Source organism: Malurus melanocephalus, unplaced genomic scaffold (genome assembly GCF_030028575.1).
Source record: "Malurus melanocephalus ecotype Western Australia unplaced genomic scaffold, MMel_1.1 scaffold_388, whole genome shotgun sequence".
NCBI lineage: Eukaryota > Metazoa > Chordata > Aves > Passeriformes > Maluridae > Malurus > Malurus melanocephalus.
In genome coordinates this window covers 680,978-693,144 of record NW_026623620.1, presented here as the reverse complement: position 1 = coordinate 693,144, position 12,167 = coordinate 680,978, and the positions used below count along the sequence as shown (strand labels likewise).

At 38.7% G+C, this 12,167-nt stretch overlaps 1 protein-coding gene across 1 annotated transcript; it reads right to left on the bottom strand.

The window, feature by feature from the left end:
- Positions 1-2,677: 2,677 nt before the first annotated feature.
- Positions 2,678-7,438, bottom strand: LOC130581162 (cysteine-rich venom protein-like). Its single transcript, XM_057379116.1, has 8 exons — positions 7,425-7,438; positions 6,543-6,560; positions 6,429-6,504; positions 5,159-5,249; positions 4,559-4,704; positions 3,896-3,990; positions 3,041-3,129; positions 2,678-2,805 (listed from the first exon to the last, which is right to left on the bottom strand). The coding sequence occupies exons 1-8, from the start codon at positions 7,436-7,438 to the stop codon at positions 2,678-2,680; spliced, it is 657 nt and encodes a 218-aa protein (XP_057235099.1).
- Positions 7,439-12,167: the final 4,729 nt, after the last annotated feature.

Here is a 12,167-nt window from a genome sequence, read left to right as displayed (position 1 = left end):
GGGAGATAGAGGCCCATGGCTCTCAGTGAGACATTGGGACACCAGAAGTGATGACCTCCCCTTTGGATCAGCCCAGAGGCCAAATTTGGTAATGAAACTGCTGCAGTGGGTGCATTTCAAATACCAAAAATATYCTTTCTTCAGAAGCTGTCAGACTGTTAAATTACTTCCTAACCTTTGTTCAAAACTGTGTTTAAGGCCCTTGTCATGTGAGTTAACAGCTGAAGAGCTCTTACACCCCTCTCCACAGATAAAGTTTAGACTTGTACTGTAGTASCTGCTCTTATCATCTTTCAGCACATGTGCTTCTTGTCAGCCAGAATAGAAATTGTAAGAAATTCCTGGTGTTATTTGCTTCTTGCCTGGCTGACACCTAAAAGGTAACACAATTCAGTAAAAAATATATCCTAGTACCAAAAAGGAAACCACAAGACTTCAGTATGAAAAATAAATTTGTGAAGATGCAGGCAATGAATGGTGAAAAATGCCATTTGATGTGTTGGATCTCATCAAATATCATACTGATTTTATATTTATGTGTGATAAACCCATATCCAGCAGCATCTCAGCTTTTCCAGGGACATGAACAACWAAGTGGGGTACCCCAAGCACTCCTYGATGTCAGCTCTGAGAAACCCARGCAGCATTTCATCTCACCTCCTGTTCTGCTCCACATCAGTAGGGAAGCAGAATCTTTTGAAATCTCCTACAAAAGCATGAAGGTTGTGCCTGAATATCCTGCAGTATCCTGGATGTATCCTGGATATCCCAGCAGGGTGTCTGGTGCCCCAGGGTGGCACTTCAGGTTTTAGGAGATCCCTTCCAGCTCCTGCTGCTCAAATATCGTAGCTGGATATCCTGAGCATGAGAGTTGGCTCTCTGGGGAGGGAGCTCTCTCAGAAATCTCTGATAATAAAATAATTCCTTATTAAATATGCATTGACCCAGATAAAAGGTGAGGAAAAAGAAAAATCTTGGAAAATAACCCAGAAAAGACCTGAGAGTTTTGTCAGAATTATGTATCCCGCCATGAGAGAGCTGGGGTTTTATAGAATAGTGTTTTCTGAGGACAACACAAGTTTCTTAGGAAATTTGCACCAGCTTTAGTTTAAATTAAACTTTTGACAAATCACAGAATCATARTTTGGGTTGGAAGGAATTTTTGAAAGTCAACTTCTTCCAACCTCCTGCCATGGGCAGGGACACCTTCCACTATCCCACRGTGCTCCAAGCCCTCTCCAACCTGGCMTTGGACACTTCCAGGGATGGGGCAGCCACATCTTCTCTGGACAACCTGTGCCAGGGCCTCTCACCCTCACAGGGAAGGATTTTTTCCTCATTTTCCACSTAACTGTKGYYTCTCTCAGTTKGAAGMYATTCCCCCYTGTCCTATTACTCCATGCCACCGTAAAAAGTTCCTCTCTCCAGATTTTTTGGAACSTTGCACAGTGCACATGATCATGAAGGTGCAACTGAGCTTCAGGCAGGTAGAAAATCAAGTCTACCAGAATTAGAAATTGATATCCTGGAAACCATAAATATCCCTAATTTGAAGCTCTCAGTTGCTTTAATATGATGGTAACAGGATGAAACAACAGAGGGGAGGAAACCACTGCCAAACTGTTTCAATATGTAGTGGTTATTTATTGAAACAATATTAGCTAAGAAATTTTGTGCAATTAAGTGTGAAAATTGGGCTGGGATACACTAGAACTATAATAAAAGGATAAATCCTTTATACAAGCGGAAAAACGAAAAAGCAATGCAGGTTSATGTCTGGGTATGGCTCACCCTCTTGTGTCTTTATCGAGAACTGCAGTGCTGTGGAGAAAATGATTTTTTCTGTCCTGAARCAGGAAGGGAGGGTGATAAGTAGTTCTGCCCTGCTCAAGGCTGGTTTAAGTGATTCGAGGGATGGAGGAAACCAGGACCCTTTGAGAAGCAGCTGGAGGTCTGGTGGGACACCCCAGCATGGTGCAAGGTTAGCGTGAAAGAGGCACATGGATAAAGTTATTATTTTGCACCTGCATGCAGAGATGTAGCAGAATCTTTGTSATTAAATCAGAGTAAAAGTTTCAGTTCAATATGTGTCTCTCATTTTRCCTGTACAAAAAATGTCATCCTTTTTAGCTTTGTATTTCTTTTGCTTTCTTATCCACAATTATGTGAAGTATAAAAGACACTCAAAATATCCATAAGGAATTTTCCAAATTAAAAAGACAGSCCTTGATTTATAAACAACTTTAATSAAAAGGTCTGTTTGTGARTTRATGGTAATGGTAAATCGGGTTTATTTATCAGGAGGACATTCCATTGATCGTCAACAAAAAGTTAACAGAARAAAGTTTAGTGGCATTTCATGAATTATGCAAAAAAATCCTGAAGTGTTTTAAAAGTGTCTTTCCATTAAAAAAAGATAAATCAGTGGCAGATCCACTGCAAGGAAACACACAAAATAACACATTAGTAGCTTAAGCATGATTTCTACAACACCTAAAATAACATCAGAGGTTATTTTGAGCTACTAGTCTAATTTAGGGCTGAAGTAGTGGCCAGATTGCAGATAAAGTCTATACCTAAAGGTCAATCTGAGAAGATGCACTTTAGTGAATACACTTTAAAGTGAGTTCTACTCTTTCCTTTTAATCTCACAGCTGCTGTAATGGCGATCAGGACTTTAGATGATTTCAGTRGTGCATTTGCAGCTTGCAAGGCACTTCTTCTTCACCACTGAGTTTCTACAGCCAAACACCGTTTTCAGATTTGTGCAGTTTTCGAGGAGGTCTTGATACTTGCAAGGGTTGGCTAAAATAAAAGAGAGAAAAACAAACACATGAAATATTATTTGGAAACCAAGTCCTKCTCTGATACTTCTGCATTTTCCAGAAATTCCAGTTTTTCATGTCTATATAAACTTTGTGCTTTTGCTCTGCTGCTACAATGGCTTGAATATTATAGTTTTTTTTTTTGTGGTTGTGTTGTTTCTTTTTTTTTTTGTTTTTTTATTTTTTTTTTTTTTAAGGACAATGGAGTAACTTACTGCAAAGCCCCTTGTCACAGTGGCCAGGACAGTCAGCACATTTGGGTCCATTTCTGTAAGGCATAGCTATTTGCATGGGGTTATTTCCTCTGAAATTTGAAAGAATTACAAGACATGAGATCAACATGAAGCTCTGGGGTATCAACAGGAGTTTATGTTATTTACTGCAATGAAAGGAATCCTAAAGTTTTTGTATAGAAGTATTTTTATAAGCAGTCATGTTTTAGTTTCAGATATTTATATAATAAAAAAAAATATTTTAAATAAGGGGGACAAAAAGGTTTAGAGAAACAAAATTAATTGATGACATTTGTATAACATTATCTGTTAAAAAAAAAATATGATCTTCCTAGCTCTGCTTCTCTAATATAGTTCAAGTGATTGAGGCAATCATACAAGCACAGAATCACAGAATGTTTTGGGCTGGAAGGGACCTTAGAGATCAYTTAGTTCCAACCCCCTGCCATGGGCAGGGACASCTCCCACTAGACCAGGCTGCTCCAAACCTCCGCAAAACCCTTATGAAATGCAGTTCTTTAGTGCTGTGAATATTAATTTGCTGTTGGCTTCCATTGTGCATCAGATTTTCTTCTTTGTGGTCATAATGATCTGTGCCTGATGCCTGAATCTGACAGAGACAAACCCTTGTTCAACTGATAAAATTTCCCTAATATCCCTTTCGATGCAAAATAAAACAAATATTGATATTCAACATGCAGTTAAATCCACAATTCACATCGGTATTTTCAAAAGTATAAATGGTTAGAGTAGATTGCAATAATTTTATCCTGTGGCCAAGGGTGTTTTGGAAACATATCCACAATCATCACCACTGAGTAAGAAGGGAGTACGTACGCAGGGCAGTATTGGCACACGTAAAAGTATTTGTATGGGCCCACGGCACATTTGGAAAAGCCACATCCAACCTTGTAACTGTTGTACCAGATCAGCTGTAGAGCAAAAAACAATAATGAAAACATTATTTCAGAGTCATCCCTCTTGAACTCTCATAAAAAACCTCACAAAATTACAGAACCAGAAAATAATTCTTTCTTTCTTTTTTATTTTTTTTTTCTAGTCAGCTTTTAAGTTTAAAGTTTAGCTGTCAGAAAGAATACATAGAAAAATGAATTTCCTCCAGTTTCTAAGTGTTTTCAAATACAATTCACGGCCGGAGACTAAAGCTGAAATTCAGATATTTCCATCATAGATATATTTCTTTGACACTTCYTATTGAGGTATTTCAATCCTTGTGTAGAAAAATATTTATTTCTAGATCAAAGGTTTTTCTACAGACTAATATTTCCTTTCTGCTCTTCCAAAATACTGGTTCCGTTGCCTCCTAATTAGATGGAAAAGGATGAAAATTTATCCTTCATCTTTGGATCAGAGTGTGAATTATAGATAATAATTTGATGGTATTGATAATTTTTTCCTGGTCATAAATAACTCCCAGCTGCCTTCAGTATACTCCTGCAATTCTGGTGTATTCCTGCATTTTGTTTCCAGTCTCCATACCTGAGTGTAGCTCTGAATATTGACATTTCTCGAGATTGCTCCATATCCATATCTGAAATTGGAGGACTGGCTGTGCCACACCTGGATTATTTCAGTCCATGATCTTTGGACGGAGGACAGCAACACATTCTCACCACAGGCAACACCTGGAGTAGAAGTAAATTTATTTTACTGAGAGAGAAGCAAGCTGTGGAGTGGGAAGGAGGAACAGAAAGGCTGTAGCTATATTCTGAAAAAAAAAAAAAAAAAGCCTATGCTGCCACTCACTTTGCCTTGTGATTTTAAGGGGTTCCAACAAGCTGTCTTTCAGTGTATTCATCTGACAAAAATTATGTTTTTGTGTTTAATAATCACAGAATCACAGAACAGTTTGGGTTGGAAGGGAACTTGAATCACCTTGTTCCAACCCTCCTGCCATGGGTGGTGACACCTCCCACTAAACCAGGTCAAAAAGGTATTTTAATAACAATAGATATTGTAATAATCCTAAAAAGCTATTCTACAACAGATTAAAAGTCATCCTCCTTTCTATTTCACATTCACAGGGGTCATTGCAAGCTGTTATTAACCCATCAGCTGAGGTTCCATCCTTGCCAGTACCATTAATAATTCTCTTGTCTCTTGGACTGACTTTCATTGCACACTGATCTGCCCATTTCTGAGCATTTTTGGCAGCTTTGTTACTCCATTCCTGAAAAACACAAAGGAAGAAATATACAGGTCATAGATAGGTTAGTGCAGAAGAAAATCAAAAAGGAGAATGACTTTGGTGCTGCACCTGTGGCCCTCAATGGAAAAGGAGGAATTGTGCTGGTTTACACTCCCTGGGCACAGGAACCACATTTTTTTTTCTGCTCTTGAAGGTTTCAGAGAAGGTTTTTCTGCACAGCTCTATCACACAGCCCCTGATCTCCAGAAGGTGCAGACTAATAGGGTTTTTATATCCTAAAGCTGCTTTCTTTCAGCTTTGTGAGTGAGTGAGCACTGCAAGATGCACTAAACAGCAGAAAACTGATTTTCAGCCCAGGTGCARCTGAGTTGGGGTGAGAGATGTGAGCTGGGCTTTGAACCTGGAGAATATTTGCAGATCTCTGTGCAGATTTAACCACAAAACACTGACCAGCTCATCTGCCCATGGAACAGGGATAACAAGGAATGTCAGGGGTGGCAGGGAAGGGAGAGGTTATGCAGGTCTAGATCTCTTTTATCCTGCTGACACTGTAAGATTCAGAGGCTGTTGATTGAGCTCCTACTCCCCCTTAGCCACCCACTCCTGCTCTTTCCTTCATCCAGGGTTTGGGTTTCTCTTTTGAAAATCAGAGAATCTTTGATAGTTTGGGTTGGAATGGGMCTTGAAGGGTCATCCAGTTCAACCCCTGCAATGAGCAGGGACATCTTCARCTGGACCAGGTTGGTCCAAGCTCCTTCCAGCCTGGCCTTGACACATCCAGGGATCCAGGGGCAGCCACAGCTTCTCTGGGAAACCTGTGCCAGGACCTCCCCACCCTAATCATAAAAATCTTCTTCCTACAGCTGATCTTAATCTACCTGCTTTCAATTGAAAATCTATTGCAAGGAGCCCTGATAAAATGTTTTTCCTCATTCCTATAGATCTCCTTTAGGCTCAGGAAGGGGCTCTAAAGTCTCTTTGGGTTCTTCTCTTCTCTGGGCTGAGCACCCCCAGCTCTCCCAGTTTGTCTCCAGACCCTGGAGCATCCTGCTGGCTCATGTTGAGTTTCTCATCCATGAACACCTCCAAGTCCTTCTCATCAGGCTGCTCCTAATCCCTTCATCCCAGAGCCTCCTTTGAAGCTGGTTTTGTCCTATTTCCTTTAAGGGGAAAGCAGGCTGGCTGTAATTCATAGCTCACCATCTTCAGCATGTTCCTGGCTGTGGGAATTACAGATCTCCGTATTTCATTGTGTTGCTCAAGGATCTCTTTTTGACTGTGAGTTTTAAAATGAGGAAAGGAGAGCAAGTTCACTTTTTTATGTGCAATAGCCTGGAAAAAATAACAGTGAAGGTCCCAGTTAACAGAAGTGTAATAAACAAGATAAATTATGAGCTTTGTGTCACTTTTGTTTGATCAATTGAACCTACCCTAATAACTGGTGTCATAAATCTTRTTTAACTTAAGATATTTATGGTGGTAGAAATAAAATCTCAGACAATTGTTTTAGGCTGTAGCTATACTCAGGTAAAGGAAAGTATCAACTTACAACATGGTTTACCTGAGATTTATTAAAAAAAAATTATCATTTTCTTTCCTGAAATAACTGTTTCTTTTCATTCACTCATAAGAATGAAATGAAGAGAGACATTCAAGTGCCTGCTTAGTAGATCTCTACATCTCACAAGATCAGTCCTCTCTACAAGATTTATGAATCAAATTTCTGAATCTTAGCTGAATTAGTTATTTATTTGTGGAAAATGTGTTTTTAAAATTAGTCCCATGAAGGGAAGAATATTTTAATAGGCAGAATCACAGAATTATTTGGGTTGGAAGCTTAAAGATCCAACCCTGTCATGTACAGGGACACCGTCCACTAGAACAGGTTGCTCAACTAATATAATATAATATAATATAATATAATATAATATAATATAATATAATATAATATAATATAATATAATATAATATAATATAATAACTAGAAATAATAATAACTAGAAATAATAATAACTAGAAATAATAAAAATAATAAACAACAGTGAAAAATGACAGTTCATCTTTGATGTGTTACATTAACAATAATTTCACCACTGAATTCTAAAGTTTTAGAGATCACTCGGTCAGACTGCACCRAGTCAGATATCTATACGAAGGAGTTGGATGTGGTAGTTTTGCACAGATGAATGTTCCTACCTGTCCATCAGCATGGTGCAGCAAAGCAGTCAGGCAAATGATTGCAGTTAGTAGATCCATTTCTACAGGGGAAAAAAAAAAAAAAACCAAACCAAAAACAAAACCCCAAAATCTGTTAGTCTTTGTTGCATATGGGTTATGGCATMATGTGGTATGTGAACAAGATAAGAAACTGTTGTAAAGTCAAGCCTGGACAAAGAAGTTTATTTTAGTTGATCCTGAACATATCTGGGTGTGCTGAAACTGCATAGGCACCACAGAGAGRAGACTCCACCTTGCATAAATAACATAAAGTTGTGTTACTTGTAACAGATGGATCAGMCCCATTTTTAACTTCTTTATTCTTTATCTCGAATTTGCAGCATTTCTTTCATCTTTGCCAGCTTGTATATAAAAAATCCTATTAATGAGCTCAATACTGTTACACCAGAATCCTTCTCAAGCCTCAACTGCAGTGAGATCTGGTGTTTTAGAATGGAGCACTGAGCACATGGACTGCTATCTCAATTTCTTTCCCACTTCCCTGTTTCCTCATTAAATCAGCATCATAATGTCTCAACAATTGGTAGTGATCATCCTCATGTTACATCTGACACCTGGACATACAGAAAACCTTCATATATGGTGTTATTAAGAAATAATGTTGGCTACAGCCTTCTTGCTCCTAAAGCACCTCWCACAGATGCACACAGACACTCTGAAACCCACTCATATACACAGGATGCTTTTCTGCATGTCAGAAAAAGCAAAAGTTACATATCTTCGTATTGATGAGGATATATGAGGGAAAATGTCTTTTTTGGTTGTAAAAGAGTAAAGATGTGGCAAAATCCCAAGAAAGATTAGTTTGAACTCAGCAGGTTACCTTAAAGCAGGCTGAGGCAAGAGGGAAGTAGAGATAACAAAAATCAGCAAATATAACAAGCCTTAGAGCTGGCCTCTGAAAAAAATCCATGGTGGGAGCAGTACAGGTCAATGGAGATCTAGGAGATTCTGCTTGATAGGGAAACTATCACTGTACAAAAAAATCCTTCTTATTTCTACTCTAAATTGACCCTCCTTTCGTTTAGAACCACTACCCCTTGTCTGTCTTTTCACTCAGTTTTTCAGTCTTTWTCTTGTTTTCCTGTAATTTCATAAGGAAATAATTTGCATGAGGTAGAGGCCCAGATCTCACTGATATTAATGAAGAATAAATTCCTAAAYTGAAGGGATATCTCTGGCCATGGAGGAATTTTCTTGACCTTACAGAAACAAAATCTTTTTGGGGCTTCTCAGATTAAGTGCTACAAGAGGAAATATAAAGTATTTCTAGATCGGGAGTTAAAGTTGATTAAATACTTCTGCACATCTTTGACTGCCAGACTCTGCCATCAAATCTGTCCCTTGGACTAAATATGTTGGGTTTTGCTTTCAAAGTAAAAAAATGATGGTTCCCAGATACAATTATCCTTCCTTGTCAATAGTGTTCAATCCACTAAATCACTTCTATGCTTCTGAAAAAAAATGACAGCAATGCACTTTTAGGTGGCTCTACTTGAAAACTTGAAGTTTTGTGAAAATTTGWTTGAGTGTAGAAACAAATAAAATAAACACTGATAGCTACAAAGCTAGAAACAAAGTTCCATTTGAAAAATACAGCCTGAACTCTAAGTTTAGTCCTGGTGTTTCATTCCTCAGCAGAAGCTGTCTCCTKCTGTCTGATACAACTTTCAGGGCATAGCAGGTTTGGAAGTTTGGAAGAGTGGAAATATTTGTCTTTCCAGTTACTTTGTTATATTTTTAATCTACCTTCTCTGAGTTTACATCTTTAAATATCATTTAAAAAATAAAATTCTGCATTAAGGAAAGTAATCAGCTTATTGCATGCAATAACATAGATCAGACATTTTAGCAGGATATATGCATGAAAGCTTGGATAGAGAGTTGACATTTAAAAATGACAAAATTCTGAGTTCAGCTATAGTGGTATATCCCAATACTCAAGTGAAAAAAATTCAACATCAAAATAATTCAAAAGACATTAGAAAAGCATCTCCTATAACTGACCACCCTCTGCAAAATGGGTTATTTTATGTTCTCATTTGAAGAATGAAGCAAGTGAGTCTAAATATTACATTTTGATCTAAAGTAATATAGGAACTAGACTCCACTGAAGCCCTTTTTCATCCCTAGTGGTGGAAGGTGGGGTTAAAGAGGAGAAAATATAATTTATTTTACATTCTTCCTCTGAGATGTTATAAGCAGACATTTATTWTAATTTTAATTATCACATTTGGTACAATTTAGCTATTAACTAATTAACCTTCACAGCACAATCAATACTGACCAAGAGGCTCAATGGGCAAAATCTCTAAGGCTGAAATTCAATTTTGCATACATTACCTTCATCCACCAGATCCTTCTGTACCTGAGGAAGTGGCAGGAGAGTGAGAGGCTCTCCCCAGTCCAGGGCTGTATATATATATACACATTTCCCCCTTTTTTTTTTCCTTGTCAATATTTATTGCTGATAAATGACATCAGCTTTGGGGCTGTCCATTGCTGAAGAAAAAACTTTTCTTAAGGAACAGGTGATTGAAAATGAACCAATCCAGCTGCATTGTTCTGGTTTGATTTTTTCCTTGTCTCCAGGGCAAGGAAAAAAGAGAAGACGGAAGACCTGTCCTTTTGCAGAACCTCAGCTTCTAGTCTGATCAACAAGCTAYGGTGCTTATGTGTTCACAAAACAGAGCCTTGAGTTTAGGGCTGGTTTCTTGGCTCTGGCAAAAGGGTGGGATAAGAATTTTGAGGCAGAGACATAGCTGAGCAACTTCTCAGTCATGCAAAGGGTGACTGGCACTGCGGGCAACAGAGTGATATTTTCTTCCAAGTGGTTCTTGAACTTCCATTTGCTGAATAAAACTTGAGTTCCATTTGCTCACTGAAACTGTGGCACCGGGCACCACTTTTTACAAGGACATGGAGTGATAGGACAAAAGGGAATGGCTTTAAACTGAAAAAGGGCAGGTTTAGATTGGATATTAGGAAGAAATTATTAACTATGAGAGTCGTGAGACACTGGCACAGGTTTAAAATGTCCAAGGCCAGGTTGGATGGAGCTTGGAGCACCCTGGSATAGTGGAAACTGTCCCTGCCCATGGCAGGGGTTGGGATGAGAAGAGATTCAAGGTCCCTTCTGACCCAAACCATTCCGTGATTCTGTGATTTTTGTACGCATAACTCACCCCATGTRCTGCTCAAGATTAACTTATTGCAGAACAGCTGCAGATATTGCACRTCTTCCCTCTATAGTCTGGAGAGATACTCTGCTCTGGTGCAGTATAGAAAGGTTGGGTTGGAAGAGACCACAAAAATCATCTTATTCCAACCCCCTTGCCAAGGGTGGGAACACCTTCACTGAACTGAGGTTGCTCCAAGCCCTGCCCAGTCTGGCATCACTCAGCTCGCCTTTCCTTCTTGCAGAGTCTTTACTTCCACTTTCTTATAAGGTACAATATCACAAAGGCAGCTTTGGCAGGTCCTCACTGCTCAAACATAACCTTTCTTGCTTCCTCCCCTGCAGTTTTTTGGCTATCAGAGGGCATAAAGCATCTGCACACCTCCTTATTCCTGTCTTTTTTCTCTTCCTCATCCTGGTCTTTTCTGTGGTGTTTTGCACACTTAGCCCCCTTTGCACCACGAGATCCCTGCCCATACTGCAAGTCAATACTGTCCCACAATTCTGAGATTTCTGTAGAATTTCTGCAGAATTTCTGCAGCTGTTGCCAGGATTTTAACACTGCACTGGGTAACACAGCTGCCTTTGTTCTTTGTATAGCGGGCAGCACTTAGGGAAGTCTCCTGTGATAAGGTCTCCCATATCCTTCTACGTTCTGAGATAAGGCAAAGGCACTTTTTAACCTCAAGTGCTTGTGACAATTTTGATGAGACCAGGGTTATCACCATCAGAAAGCCTCATAATCCACTTAACACAGTTTTTAAGACTGTATTTCTATTGACTGTGAGGGGAGGCACCTCCAGATTCCCARTGTCCTGGGAGATACTTCCACTCTTTTACCTCATCCACAGTACTCAGCACTTTTCATTCATTCACCACAGTCACCTGAGTTTTATTTGTACTGTTAAAATGAAATTATGCTACTACAAGTATTCCTTTAAAGCATGCCCCACCTGTTTGAATAGTGAAAACCATTTGTTCTGTAAAGGGTGACTGTCAGATATGCTGCAATTCATGGTCTGCRGGTGAAATAATGGGAAAGAAAGAAAAGATTAATTAAACTGAAATCCGGAACTGTGGTACAAAGAACAATTTAGCATAGCAATTTCTACTTCCTCATCTCGATTATCTGAAGGGGTGGGGTAATTTAAWTAAAAAAATAAATTGAGAATTAATTCCATGGGGTTCTGGAAATGTATGAGTACTTTTAAAGATAAATCTATGGAAAGCTTTTAAAAAAAGATCAGCTTGAAGGATTTGACTGTGGAAGTTCTCCTCTGGTTCTTGGATAAACTTAAACTATAGGAATCTGATCTCAAGCAATGAAGAGAAAAATTCAGTTTCTTCAGTTCTTTATTTCCACTGAAGTCAAKCACAGCTAAAGCAGTGTTTCAGATTAAAATCCATGCAGTTCTGTGTGGTTCAAAACTTTGCACAGATCTTTTCCTTGGCTGTACAAAAGACCTTGCAGACCTAACTTTGGCAAAAAGGAGCATTATTGATTTCTTCCTCACGACCCAACT